The sequence below is a fragment of the Nesoenas mayeri genome (genome assembly GCF_963082525.1).
Source record: "Nesoenas mayeri genome assembly, chromosome: 17".
Lineage (NCBI taxonomy): Eukaryota > Metazoa > Chordata > Aves > Columbiformes > Columbidae > Nesoenas > Nesoenas mayeri.
In genome coordinates this window covers 9,907,389-9,922,419 of record NC_137565.1, presented here as the reverse complement: position 1 = coordinate 9,922,419, position 15,031 = coordinate 9,907,389, and the positions used below count along the sequence as shown (strand labels likewise).

General features: G+C 43.5%; 1 protein-coding gene across 3 annotated transcripts; it reads left to right on the top strand.

The window, feature by feature from the left end:
* Positions 1-2,151: 2,151 nt before the first annotated feature.
* RNF185 (ring finger protein 185) lies at positions 2,152-14,697 on the top strand. Of its 3 annotated transcripts, XM_080355358.1 has the most exons (8): positions 2,152-2,240; positions 3,044-3,243; positions 7,569-7,806; positions 9,432-9,450; positions 10,107-10,219; positions 10,744-10,798; positions 12,549-12,666; positions 13,685-14,697. In XM_080355358.1, the coding sequence occupies exons 3-8, from the start codon at positions 7,625-7,627 to the stop codon at positions 13,780-13,782; spliced, it is 585 nt and encodes a 194-aa protein (XP_080211484.1). In that variant the 5' UTR covers positions 2,152-2,240; positions 3,044-3,243; positions 7,569-7,624; the 3' UTR covers positions 13,783-14,697. The 3 variants fall into 3 exon arrangements, with proteins under 3 accessions (XP_080211484.1, XP_080211486.1, XP_080211485.1); XM_080355360.1 differs by lacking the exon at positions 3,044-3,243 and having other exon boundaries at positions 2,187-2,240; XM_080355359.1 differs by lacking the exon at positions 2,152-2,240 and having other exon boundaries at positions 2,437-3,243.
* Positions 14,698-15,031: the final 334 nt, after the last annotated feature.

The window sequence follows — 15,031 nt, the reverse complement described above, 5'->3', positions numbered from 1 at the left end:
AATACCAATATTATGTGGCTTAGATCATGACAAAGTGAATAAATCAAAGTGATTTATTCACACGCACACGAGGATGAACAACCAGGGCACGAGGTTTTGCTGACTCCAAGCAATTACTGGCTACATTGCCGAGTGATCTACATATCACCATTAGAATAGACATACGTGTAAATAATACTTCAATTTCCATTATGCATGTTATATACAGCGCTTTGAAAGGTGCTTTCTTAGCTTCCTTAAGGAAAGTATTTCCTTGCATCACTTATTGTTGCCATTCAATATAATTATTGTTGCCAATGGCAGTAAATCTGAATGTCCCATGAACATTCTCCAGCTGTTTTACTGTTTTAAATAAGTCTGTTCTCTTCCTATTAGCTTTAGCTGTAAACAAGATTAACATTTTCATTCTCTTCTTGTACACCACCTTCTCCATTCATCCAATCCTATTCATTGCCTGTCTCTGGATCTTTTCCTTTTTGAAAAGAAAACGCTTGCTATAAGTGGAACTGGGGTACTGTAAATAAGTCACTATAGAAATGCAGAATAATATAATTCCATTCTTCTGAGACTTAAAACATAAATGTTAAAATCATCACCGGGCAGTGAAAATATTCCTTGGCTGTGTTGTCTATGTATTTTTTTTCAGATTGCTTTAGTTATCATATGATACCCAAACAAAAAAGACTGTTCTGAGCAGGATTATAACATCAAAAATCAACCTTTTTTACTTTTTATACTGAAATTCTTTTGACTCCAAGTCATACATGGTGATTTGCACCTAAGCCGGTGCAAATTTCAGCAGCTCATCCTTGTTTTAATCAGCATCTGGAGGATATAATTTATACCTTTGAGGCCTTGTTAACTTATTAATCTGATACTCCATTGAGATGGCAAATTTTTGCCTGAGCAGTGAAGCTGTGCCAAACTGCGCTGCTTCACTGTCTTGTTGAAAGTGAGACAGCCTTTGTTACAGCAGCTTTCACAGACAATAAACACACCGCTCGTGTGGGCAGGACAGCTTCGCAACACGTGTCCCAACGCCACAAGCACCATCATTTACAGATACAATCCTCATCTTCACCTCAGCTACAAACTTCCCGGTGCCACACATCAACGTGTAAGGCAATTCCAGCCGGGCTGCTGGGTGACTGCTTTGACGCGGGTTCTGCCAAGCCCACGTGCTGCGGAAAGCAGCCCAAGGGCTCTGGACAGCTGTGGTTTTACATCCCTCAACACTTCCTGGCTGGTGCATTCCAACCTTCACACCAGAGCTGTGTAGTCTCAGGCCACCTCAGTCAGCAGGGGCCTCAGACAATATCCTTGGGCTCTTTCTGGTGGGCTTCCGTGGCACTAACCTGCCTCCGCTTCTTGCCTCAACTATTCCTTTCTAAGGCTCACTTCTAGTGGCAGATCTTGGTTTTGAATTCACCCGTTCTCCACTGTGTCAAACAAGGAATTTTGCACAGTGTTCTGCCGCAGTGCCCTCAGAGCAGGGACAAAACCCTTCAGAGGTGCTTTCTTGGTCACCTCTCAGCTCTGACCCACTTCTTCAGGCACCAGGTCCTCTCCTCTCTCTACTTTTTGGCCATCTGTCTCCATAGTTTCTCACAGCTGTATAAACACCTGTGTTCCCATTTTGGAGACACTCCTCAGGTCAGATCCTAGTGCTCTGAACGCACATTTGAACAATTTATTTCCCTCAAAGCTGCCGCCTTCCTTCCCTGCTTGTGCCGAGCATTTGCTGCTGGTGACAATACGTAGTTTTTGCATTTTCCAGAGGCAGGCGTTGGGATACGGCCCCCCCCGCACCTCACCATGAGCAGGCAGCAAAACCGCAACAGAAGCAGCGCTACAAATCGCAGGGAGCGCGCAGTCGGGGTTGCGGTGCTGGTGGCTGAGCCGGGGCCGAACGCACCGCCCGCCCGGGCAGGCCGCACCGAACCGCTTCCGTCGCTGCGGTAACAACCGGCCGCGGGTTCAGGTTCGGGGGCGCGGCGGCAGGACGGGCAGCGCCCGGGGAGCCCCGCCGCCCCCGCAGCGCTCCCGTTTCCGAGGAGCCGCCCCCCGGGGCAGCCCCGGCGCGGTGGGCGCCGAGCGGGCGGAACGCGGCCCCGCGGCCCGGCGCGGCGGCGGGAGGCCGGTCCCTTCCGCCAGCACCGCGCTTCCGGGCGGTCAGGTGACGGCGGCCGCTGCCAGGGGAGCGGCTCGGGGCGGCTGCGGGGGAGCGGCGGGACCCGCCGGTGACACCCGCCGGTGAGCCCAGCGCGGCGGATCCCGGTTGGTGCCAGAGGGTGGGGGCAGCCGAAGGCGGAGGGCTTGGGGAGCGAAAGGAGCGGCCGGGGCCGCGGGAAGGCCGGAGCCGCCCGCGCCAGTGTGAAGCCGGAGAGGCGGGGGCGGGCGGGGCGGGGGAGCCGCGGGAGCACCGGGCTCGGCCCCAGGGCCCCGGTGGGCCCGGCGGGTGCCCCTCGCTGCCGGAGCTGCGGGCCGGGATCTCCGCGGCGCGCAGGGCCCGGTGCCCCGCCGGGGTTCTCCCTGAACCCCGTGTTCAGCGGGGCCCGGGCCCGGACCCTCCGCGGGGCAGCGCCGGGCCCGCCCAGGGCAGGTCGGGCGCTGGGTCCGGTCGCTGAGCGTTGGCGAAGCGTTGGCTGCTGCTACGGGCCTTCTTTTCCCCTTTCTTCCTCTTGGGAATTGCTTGTTACTTCTTAAACCACATCGTAGCTATTTCATTTAATTTTTACACTTCGGTGCTACCCCGGTTGGCCCACTGAAAGGGCATTTCCAAACCAGGAAAACGCTCAGGCACTATTACGGTATTACAGTATTACAGTATTACCCAACTGGTTCTATCAGTTTTCTTTTTTTTTTTCCCCTTTGGACTTCATGAGGTAAGAGGATAAAATCTTTGTCTAAAGATTTGTGCAACATTTTCTTCGAGCCTATATTATACTTTTATGGAATCGTTTAAAATAATAATTACTTTAATCACTGAGTATTTGATAGCTTGTAACAACGTCTTGCATTTGTGAGTATCTGGAATCCTCAGAGTTGCCGAAACAGCCTTTCAGCAGAGCTCGTACCCTGGAAGCAGCCACTGTGACACAGGCGGACTTGCAGAATCCCAATTAATGAAATTAGGCCAAGCGAGGGCACGTTGGGCTGTGCAATCAGCGGCGGATTTTGCAAGGCCGAGTGGTCAGGCGGACTCGTTTGTTGGGACCACTTTGCGGTCCTACCAAAAAGCAGGTACGGGGCGCTGAGCAGGTTACAGGAAGTGAAAAGGTGAACCCGGAAAGTGTTTCTGAGGTGTTAAAATGTAACATGTTTTCAGGACAGAATGGAGTAAAAAAGTAGTGAGAGATAAATGCGTAGTTAATGATTAACAACAGGACTTCAGTCAAGCTAAGAATATCCAAAAATGACTGTCATGAAATAAACGTACTTTTTTCTAAGCACTGTCAACAATTATCAGCTGAGGTTATCTGTTAGTTTTACTTCAAGTCCAGGCAATTGTAATAGGTTAAGAATCAGATTTTTGTTAAATGTGTGAGTGGGTGTATTGATATAAACTGAGTAATATTTTTAGATTTAGATAAAATTTCTAGTCTTTATAAATTTGTCATTTGTGTCTGAAAATGACATTGTCACTGTAGCGATAAGAAAAATAACCTGGCAAGTTTTCATTTTGATGTAAACAGCAAGAAGCTCAGAAATTAAGTTAGAACGTCTTTCAGAAGCAAACTAGATTTGGATTGTTTCAATTTCAGTAATCCTATATAATATAAAATTCATTAGGAAAGAAATATGGTAGAGTGTTTTTTCTAGTGGAATTTTACATCCAGCAATTCTCTTCTTTTTATTTCCTTGTTATACATTAGATATCTTAAAGAATAATAAACTTTGGGTTCTGTAATAAACTAGCCAGAGTCCTATATCCTCACCAGAAATTTTTTTCATTGTTCATGAAAGAAGATTAAGAAATAAATACTTCAAACATGCTACGGTTGTAGTATTGTGAACGTGTGTTCTACAACTGTTCCATACAGGTGACATTAGTTTCTAATTTATATTCCCTCTCTGTCTTTCTCGGGTTGAATTATTATTCACCTACTATGTTTCCAATGGGGTTTTTTTGGTATGGTTTAACTTATGGTGGGAACGCTCCCAGTCTGCCTTAAAGTGTTTTTATTGTATTTTTAGAGTCAGGTCTTTGGCAAATGCAGTCGGTTTTCATTTGCCGAGTTCAGATACGTCATGTTTTCCAGTGGCCATTTGGCTCGCATTTTCCTGCTGTGCAGTTTCTCCCACTAGATTTACAGATTTAGTTTCTAAAGTATTTGAGTAAAATTTCTTTCTTATTGCCTGTTAATGAGATTTGTACACGGTACATAGACCTTACCAGTTTCCTGCTGCTCTTTCATGGACCTCCCGTGCTGCCAGTTGTCATGAAACTTTCAGGTCCTGGTGTGCTCTCCAAGGTCTGGGTTCACCAGCTCTTTAAGCCTTCCTGATTCTGTCCACAGCCCGGTGGGATTTGTGCTGGGTCCCTACACACGTGTCTTCGCTTTCATGTCTTCTTCACGCTCCACCAAACTTCTTTTTTTAATTTAGGCAGACTATGGGTTCTTTGTTTCTTAACCATTCATCTGTTGCCACTCTTGATTCCTCAATGTAGTAAATGTCAGTGATTTGGTCAGTTTCAGAACAACCTGTTGGGATATCACAAGGGTCATGAGTTAAAGGAAATAAAGAGCTAATACAGAGGACTTGTAAGGAATAAAGATACTGTTTTCCTCTAAATATCTAGATAACAAAGAAACAAGCTAGAAAAAAAGAAATCTTTGAATGCTTGCAGTTAGATCACAGCTGACTTTTATATCCTTTCACTTGTTTTGTTTGCTACTCATCATGTGTCTAGGGTTGACCTGGAGACCTGATCCAAAGGACAAGGGTTTAGCAAACCTGAATGGCATCTCGAAATTCTCTTTACTTAACCCCAAAAGTCACGTTATATCCCAGTGTACTTACAGCCTTCCTTCTGAACTCTCAATCAAAATGAAAATGGGGTTGGTTTGCACTGTTGTGTTGGTTGGGTTTTTTTGTAGTCTGTGGTTTGCTTGTGGTTTGGTTTTTTTATCCCCCTAAAAAGTTTTGTCTCAGAGTTTAAGTAGTTCAAGTGACATTTCAACCATTTTCAGCTTGTTCTACATTCGGAACGAGTTGAATTTGCAGTCAAACTTCTACTTTAGGATTCACAGACTCTGCTGACAAGTGGCACAATATGTGATTATCAAATGTAAGTTTAGTCACTGGATGCTCTTTCATGTTTGTTTCTTCGCACGTGTGCAGCGTGACTTGCAGATGAACAGACCCCAACAGCACTTGTTACAGACCAGGTTATGTTAAACAGTATTCCACCGACAAGAGCAAATGTTTGAGAAGCCTTTTCAGAATTTGATTGATTGTTTTTTGTTGTTGTAGTTTGATATATTTTTGGTATTTTCAATTGGTTGTATCCTAATAGGTCATCAGGCCTAATTAGCCTATGGAGAAATAATGAGGAGAGGATCCCAGCACAGACTAAGGAATGACCTCCTTCTAGGAGAGGAGATTCAGTGCCTGTGGCGTTATATCATTATCTTCTGTCTCAGCCATCTTTATTCCACTATATTACTGATATTCCTATGCATTTCTCTGTCATCCTTCTTCATAACTTAATGGTTTATTTGGTTTTCGTAGTTACTAAAAACTAAGGGTTTTTTAAGTAGGTGTTTGTGAAGATGTTTCCACATTGGTTTTATGGACACTGAAATTCATTTGTTTGTCTCTTCTACATATTTTCCTTGAGTTATATGCCCAGCTATAAGAGCCAGACAGATCTTGTGCCCATTCCATAAAATGCTGGTGTTTTTTACAATGTGTTGAATTCCTTGGTTTTAAGGAGGTTTTCTTGGTGTTGATATTAATCTCCAGCAAATATATGTAGGTCCAAGTTGGTAAGTTTTCAAGTTTTAAACTACTAAGCAAGACAGGCTGAAGATTCTGGTAGTAAGGATGTGTGAAAAATCCAAGCGTATAGTTTGTGGGCTGGCAGCATTTCCATCTGCCTTCAACTAACACGAATTTTAATGTTGTACAATGAACTGTGTCGCTGCTGAATGTAAATGAAGTCATGGTGTGAAATGCTGCGAGTCAGCAGCGCTGAGCTCAGTATATGTTAGAGTACAGCATCGGTGAATACAAAGCTGCCCTTCTGGGACACCGTGCAAAATGATGTAACCGAGTGAAAAAGCTCTGCAAAAATATATTTCGCTTGCTGTAACTGAGTGTCTTCATTGCAATACCTTCATGAGGCTGGGCTATGGTACTTCTTGACTGTGCAGTGGGATTGTATTATATGAAAAAAGCTGTTGACAGTAACAGCTAGAGATACCCAGTTTTATTTTGCTGCTCTGCACCTGTGCTTCAGCACTGCTACAAAGCAGGGACACTGAGGAAAGCCTTTGGTGCTTGTGGGGTAAGTTTGCAAAGAAATTTGCTTGTGAAAAATTCAGGTTGTCCTTTTAAAATGCTTTACTGTTTGTACGCTTGCAAAAAGTTCAGATAATCACCTGTTTCTTTCTCACGACCTTATCTAAGTATTTATATCCCTGCAGCAGCAACAGGTCAGAGTTTCATGAAAAGCACAGTGGAATATTTTAAACGTTTTTGGTTTGGTGAATTAATTTCTGTAACTGCTGAAAATCTCTTAATTCTCAGATTAAAAATCTTGTGCTGGTAGAAGTGTTTGTTTCTCAAAGTGTAAATGCCTTGCACAAAGTATTGTGGAATTTGCATATCAAGGAATTAGACTGTAGAGGATGTTATTACAGAAATAAATGAAATGGTGTTCTTTGATAAATATGATGATGTTATGAGAGGTGAAAGCAGTTGAGTAAAATTAAAGCATGTTCAAGTAAAATCTGTAGCATTTCTGCATTATTACCCAATTAGAAATGTCTGATAGTTTGAAAGTACTAGAAATGTTTGATAGCCACATCAGCACGCTGCTGTGAGAGCAGCAATACACTGCTGATGACACAAATCAAGTAGTAACCCACCTTTGTTTGCTGTAATGATCATTAATATTCCAAACTAAAGAACATTGAATCTAAAACTATGCATTAAGTCAGTCTGTGCAAACTATAAATTGCTTCATGATTAAATCCTATTTCAGACTCCACTCACAGTTATAACTTACACTGCAGTTTTGGAACAGCATGTATGACTAGGTGAGCTCATTCCTCTCATAGCACATGTCATTTATTAGAAAATACGATGAGTTTGGTTTGCCTATGGATCGCAGTTGCTTATCAGTTACTTTAAAGTACAGGTCACATATCAGCCAGGCCATACTACAGGAGTTTAAAGTAGCTTAGTTTCTAAAAAAAGATCCCTCCTGGCTACGTTAAACTAAAACCATCAACAATAGGATTCAAGCGCTTCTTACATAAATCACTACCAGTTTGCAACAGGACAAGAATGCAGTGTTATAATGCCAATAAGTTATTGTTTTTCTTTCCCTTTCTCAGTGCTAGGATTCCAACAGCAAGATCTCTGTGACCTTGTGTCGGGGTAGCTCTTGAGGATGGCGAGCAAAGGACCCACGACTTCTGCATCAACAAAGAACTCCAGTACTGGAGGGACCAGTGGCAGCAGTAGCAGTAACGGTGCTGGGGACAATACTAATCAGGACAACACTTTTGAATGTAACATCTGTTTAGACACTGCCAAGGATGCAGTTATCAGCTTGTGTGGACATCTCTTTTGGTAAGTACTTGAGCCCCCGCAGATAAACCAGACCACTGTCTATCTCTGATCTCATAAAAGCTTATGATTTTTATAGTTCTAAATGTCAAATAAAATGTCATGTATACAATGAGTAAGAACCATGGTTTAGGAGCAGTTTGCTTTTATTCCTTGACTGTTTTTCTTTGCTCGTGTTCCAGGGAGTGGGTTTCTTGGTTATAAACTTCCTGTACTCTTGGATTATTTTGTAAAAGCAAACAAACAAGCAGCCCCACATGGATTGGTGTCCATTGATACTGCTTGCTTATGTGTGCTGGTTTATTTGTGCTGTGTGGTCTAGCACAGGTATCTTGTTCACACTTAAGTTCCTGTCTAACCTGTGCATACCTAAACCTGCATCTGAAACTAGGTTCTGGAGGCCAAATTGTAGTTTTCATGCTTCCTGCAAGCTTGCTCTTTTTTCCTTTGAAACCATTAAAAAAAATAGCCCACGTGTAAAAGCTTGTTATCTATTTCTCTTTTGCCATGGTATTGCAGTTGTAATAGTAACTTTTCAGCTCTTTGATCTGACTTGGGAATGTATCGCACAAATACAATAAGCGTGCAGCATTTCGTATTTGGGTGACTTGGTCTAGAATACACTCGTTCTCAAATGTTAAGAAGTTATTAAGGATTCACATGGCCAAGTGTGCTGGGCTTTTTTCTGTTTATTTTGGACGGTAGGCTAAATTATGCTTTTTAATAAAAAGAGGCCTAAAAGAGCGTTTCTTTTCTGTGTAAATGTATGTAGCATCTGAAAATCCAGGTTTTTATTCTAGGTGGAGATGGACAATCTCTTGCTGATGGCATGTTAAGATAAAATTAGATGAAACTATTGCACAAAAGGATTTCAAAGAATGGAACCTTAAAAAGTAGCACATATCTTTTCTGCATAATGTTGTCAAGACCACTTTGAAAGCAGATGGCAACTTAGCAGTTCTGTATTGTAGCTTGCTTGTTTGTCTTTGACCTTTTTTAAGTTGCCATATTAATTTACTCTTAAGACTAGTTCAGTATAGTGGGAATTTCTCTGCCCTGAGCAACTGGTTCTGATCTCAAAAGATGACCCTGCGCTGAGTGTCAGGTTGGACTAGAGGCCACCTGAGGTACTATCTGGCTTGAATTGTTCCACGATTCTGTGAATGTGGCTGATATTTTAGCTAAATGTCCTGTGTGTGGCTTCTTTTAAGATGCTGAAGCCTCACTACTGACATCTTCCTCCTCTGCATCTTAGCTCAGGGGTGTCTTTGCATGGTATCAGAAGAAAAAAATCCGTACAGTAAACATGAAGATTAGTTGAGCCTCTGTACGGGCCTTTGCCGTGGATGAGGACCCAGAACTCAAAAGTGATATGCAGAGAATCACAGTAACAACTTAGATTGCATAACCTGAAAAGACCAGTGGAGATTTGTCTTACACTGTGCTTTCAAAAATATTTTAATGGGAGCTTATGGAACTGGCCGAGCCAGATTCCAGGATTCTGTTGACTCCAAGCTGTGCTATCCATGGTACACTTTGTATATTTGTCGGATTGAGTTGTCAGTAACTAATTCTATTTTCCCCTCTTTTTCTGCTCTGTGAACAAATTGTCCTGGGAATGCTCATAGTTGGCCTTGTTTACACCAGGTAAGACAGGTTTCCTTTTACTTTGTCTTTCATCAGCTTCTATTACTCAATAAAGCCCTTGGTTCTCTGGGGTATCCCCCTCCTTTCGAATGCACTCCTTTCTCTCCAGGGCAATCACAACCCGCTCATGCAACTTCATGTGCAACACCTTGCAATCTGCTCTTTCAGCAAGGGAAAATGTAGATTCTTTTCCACTTGCCCCCTTCTTTTTAGTTTTTTAAACACTGAGTATTCATAGGTTTGGTAGAAGAATTACTGTAGGCTGTTCGCAGGGGTTTAGTTTGCAGGCTTAAGTGCTGAGTATACCTCTCTTTGCATATGTGGTATTTTACATTCTGGTACCATTATAGAAAAGATAGGTGAAAGAAGGGTATCTACACTAGCCCTTGGCCTATGCAGGGGTCTTGGTACTGTTTATTTCTTCACATTGTACTCCAGTGCAGTTATGAAAGTGTACACATGGGCGAGTGGATTGTACCGGAACAATAGGCAAAACACCAACTCCGCTTTGGAGAACACTCGGCACTTATTACAATGTTTTGCCCCACGGCTTTCTGAGAAATTGCTGAAGTCCCTCTGCCTGGCTGCAAATGAGGTTTGCATGGTGGTGTTTTCATGTTTTTTTACTAGTTTTCTTATAATTTCCTTTCTTTTAGTGGCTAGAAACCAGGCCAAACAGACAAGTGTGTCCTGTGTGCAAAGCAGGAATCAGTCGAGATAAAGTTATTCCTCTGTATGGAAGAGGTAGCACTGGGCAACAGGACCCCAGGTAAGAAACGTAAATACAAGTATTTTTCTGTGAAGACTAAAGATGAAACTTTAGTTTAAGGTGGTAAGATCGAAGTGCTGGATTCACAACTTGAAATACTTTGTCGAAAGACAGAACTGATGTTTTTGCTGAATATTTTTGGCTTTGTCAGTGCCCGGGTTTGCACACCTTATTTCTTGTTCAGCTGGCAATGTATTTCAATTTGAATTGGGTGTTAATTACCAGTTACAAGTGGCAGGTTGCAATGAGTGTTATCTGACTCGAGAAGCTTATATAAAATGTTCATGTCTTCAGTTTCTAGCCTTTTTAATGGAACTTAGTTACTCAAAAGTACAGTATCTTAATTCAGCAATATGATGTCAAAGGCTCATAAGCTAGGTGGTCTGCTCGCTCACACAGAACCTCTGCTGCAGCATGGCCCTGTGAGGGCGTGCTCTGTGTTGGTTCTGTCACATTAGCTGGGCTATTGCAGATACCATTGGGATGTATCCTTGCACTGGAGCTAATTTCACAACTTCCTGCAGAGAGAAGACTCCACCACGACCCCAAGGGCAGAGACCTGAACCGGAGAACAGAGGGGTAAGTGCAAAAACAAGCTCAAGCAGATGTGTTGTTTTTATCAATGGTGGTATTTTTCATCCTGGAGGACATAATGTGTGGATGAGATCCTGTGTGAGGACCCTGTTTCTTGTTCCTCCCCAGTAGGTTATTCATGAATAACTGACAGCTGTGGTGTGGCAGAAAACTCCATTCCTAGAGTACTCTTTAGCATCCCAGAGAATGGGCTAATTTGAGTCATGCCTCATGAAAACAGCCCTGCACGGCATCACTGGAAATGCTCTTCATACTTGCTTGTTCTCCACAGATAAATACAAGCAACAATTTGCTTTGAAATTTTTTGTGGAAGTCTGTTTCCATCAAACTGTACCTGTCATGGAAATAAATAATCCATGTGTGAACTTTTTGTCAGTGACACCAGTCAGACCACGGTGTTCTTTAGCACGATGGCAGCGAGCATGGCCTGATGAAACAATTGCACATTTCCATGTAACTCAGCTGAGGGTCCTCAGAGACTGTTTGTATACTTCACGCTTCAGGCAACCAACTCTGCTGGGTGTGATTAAGGAACATTTCTGTATTGAATATATTGGGAGCTCAGTTGTTCTCTCTCACTGGGGAGCTGCCTTCTTATTAAATCAGCTGCTATGCCTTGTTTGAACCTTTTGGCTGGTGCTGCTGTCAGTCAGAGGAATCTGGTACGAAGACGCAGCAGTAGTTTTGCTGCCCCCCGCTCCCTACGGGTGCAGGATGTGCGGTGCAGAGTGCTTTGCTGGCCCTGATAGCTAATGGCAAAATGCTTGAGAAGAGTCACAGTCAAAAGACTAACTCCTCAAATCAAGGACCAACCCAGAAATGTCTGGCTTTTATTATCAGAGTGAAATCATCTTTGTCCTCCCACTGTTTGGAGGCAACAAACCAGAGGGTTTTTCAGAGTTGGTGTAACTGTTTTCATTCTGAGAGGGCAGGTCGCTGGATTACAGAACACGGTGACTGCGCGCTCCCCACGGTTTTTAAACATGATGCAATACATAGATCCTTATACAGTTGGCTCTCAAGGAGTACACTGCTTTTACAGAGTAGATTCATCTAGATTCAGAAGACTGACATTTTAACTTGATGTGGTGATTTAGTGTGGATCCCACAGGGGTCAATGTTGTTGCATTCCTGCCCAGATGACTTTACCACCTTAATTAGAGTCCCTCCCTGGTAATTTTTAAATTTTTTTGGTACTGTTCTTCTCTCTAATGCTCTGTGCATCCCACTGGCACTGTATCACTTTACTGAATATTTAAATGATGCACATGTAGCCTGAAAATTTATGCAGATAATTTTTTTTACAATGCCTTTCTTAGATGGCTAATAGCTATTAATACAGAATTATAAAGACATTGTTAAGACATTCTAAATAGAATTGGTAAAGTTGATTTTGATATATTGTCAGATATATACTATTTTCAGTCGAGAAATGTTACAAAACCACTTTTTTGTTAATTTGTGGCCTTCAAGCAAGAACTGCAGGTGTCAGTTTTCATTTTCTCAAACTTTTGGGTTGCTCTGGCAAGTTTGCTACTATGTGAAACATTTTAAAACCTGGAGAACTAAGGAGGTCTCAACAATAGTGTGGCAGACAAAGTTGCCAGACAGCATGATGCTCTTTCAGCTGTAGGGAAGCCAGTGAGAGGGAATGCCTGTACTTCTACAAAATATTCTGAAATAGGCTTTAAATGATCGGTACCTTTTTTCTCTTCTGTTGCTTTGCTCCCTGTAGGGATTCCAGGGCTTTGGGTTTGGCGATGGTGGCTTCCAGATGTCATTTGGAATTGGGGCGTTTCCCTTTGGTATATTCGCAACAGCATTCAACATAAACGACGGGCGACCTCCTCCAGGTACCACATGTCCTGTCTTCTCTGAGAGTCCTGCCACAAACAGAGGTTTTACAAACTCCCTTGTAACTTTTAAACAAATAGCCTGCTAAATGGCAAAATGTTCTGAACAGTACAGTAAATCAGTATAGTACATAGGAACAGAAAGTGAGGGAAAACACCTGGTAGAGAACACAGTCTATGGGTCACGCGTTTTGTACAAGTGCTTTTATAAGAAGCAAGTTTGTCACTCCGATACGGTTTGCTGAGGGCACCCCTGGGAGGACAGTAGAACTGGAGAGGGACAGTGGCACTGGAGACTTTAATTCACGTCTCCTCTGATACTCCAGTGGACAAAAATTAACTTGCCTATTACCTCTACTTTAGTGTCTGCTGAAGATTTGTGTGGAGGAGTGACTGAGCTAAGGAGTATGTAAATATATGCTGTTGCAACAGCCATAATTTGACCAACTCCTTTATCTGCTTTTCATCTGTGGATTCAGCACAGCAGTTCCAGAAAGGCACATCTTGAGCTTCAGAGCTCTAGTGCTTTTCGCTAGTTCTTTCAGTCAATGCTACACAAGCAGCTTTGGCCGTTTTACCATTTCCTTATTCAGAGATGTTTCACCTTGATGGGGAGGCGCGCTCGGGCAAAGGTGGTGAAGTGTCTTAGCATGAAAACAGTGAACTCAGCAGGCGACAGTGACCTAAGCAGTGAACTTTGCTCAGCACTGTCCCCAGAGTCCTCCGGGCAGACCTGCCTGTGCTCCAGCACCTGGAGCTATTAGTCATGAGCAGGTTTACCACTCGTCCTGCTGCAGGGAGCTGGTGCTTGTCTTCCTGCTGACCTCCCAGTGTGGCTGGCCAGGCTGAGGGTAGGAAATAGCGACGGTGTCTCAGCAAGTAGGTTCCTTGCATCTCTTTCAATTTATGAAGGTACTACGTTCAGAATAGGCACAATGCTGGAGAAGAGGAAGGAGCTGAACTGTCATGTTTTGGGGTTTATTTTTTTATTTATTTCTTTTCACTTCCTGTTTTCCAGCTGCTCCAGGGACTCCTCAATATGTGGATGAGCAGTTCCTATCCCGCCTCTTCCTGTTTGTGGCTCTGGTGATAATGTTCTGGCTGTTGATTGCATAAATCTTTTCCATTATTCTGTATATTCCTGGCCAACAAGGCCACAGAAACAGTTACAAACTGCATCCCTATCCCATTTTAAGCCTCTTGGTGTCTGGTTCCGTAGCTAACTATGGGCTTCAGGAATTGGTGGTACCACAGCACAATGAGGAATCTTGCATTTTGCACTAGAGTTGGAAATTAAACATTGGTTAAAAAGCGTGTTTCAGCTCAGCCGTCTCGTACAGCAGGTTCCTGCCACAAAGCACGAGCCTGCCTCTGAGCTCTGCTCCTAAAAGGAGCGCTGCTTCAAAATCCTGTGCCAATTGGTGTTATCGGGTTTATGTGCAAGACAGTTGCCCCAAGGTAGACTGGGCAGGTAAGGAAACTTCTGTGGCGTGATCAGTATCTTGTGCTCGGCAATCACGACGGACCTGCAAGAGCTGCAGATGTTATTTAAAGTCTTCACATCAACATCCAGCCTTCTTCAGGAGATCGTCTGCTGCACTGCGGAGACTCTTCGGGCACAGCACATCATGCAAATGGAACCAGGTTTGGAGGCTGGTTTCTTTTCCTACTGTTATTTGCCAGCGTGATGGAAAACCCCTCCTGAAGCGGCTCTAGTGGCTGTTAGAAGAACGGATACAAATTTATGCTGCAGTTTTTTAGAGCCTGAATTTGCTGGAGCCAGACACTGGAAGATTCTCCCGTTGTGGAGCCAGGTGGGGTTGCTGAACAGTCGGACGCAGCTGTCTGCCTCACCCAGCCCCGTTCCTCACTGACAAAACAGTGTTGTCTTCTGTGGTTCTGCGCAGCAGCCTGGGGCTGCACTCTTGGATAATCCCCTCACAACCTTGTCGCTGCATTTACTCTTCCCAAGGCTTTGAGACTTTCTGTGCGAGGTCATGTACTCCAAATAAAATCCTATTACAGATCTGAGATCAGCTTGTTTGGAGAGAGGAAAAAAAGGCATCTTTACGTGAGTTTTGAGGTTAAACTTGTCATACTGTAAAATTATACATGAGGAAAAATGAGATCCTGCCATTGCTGGCACATGTCACATGTTTGGAACGTTTGGAAGAGCTGCTCTCTCCAGGTGCATCCGGCTACTCCGTAGAACGGAGCAGAACTGCCATAGTGCAAGAGTCTCTGCAGTATCTACCAAAGATATTAATTTGAAGTTCTGGAGGAGACCACAACCATTTATGTCCTGAGGGGAAAATATTTCAGAAGGTGAGCACTCTGTAGCTGTTTTGGAATCCTGTTGGGTATA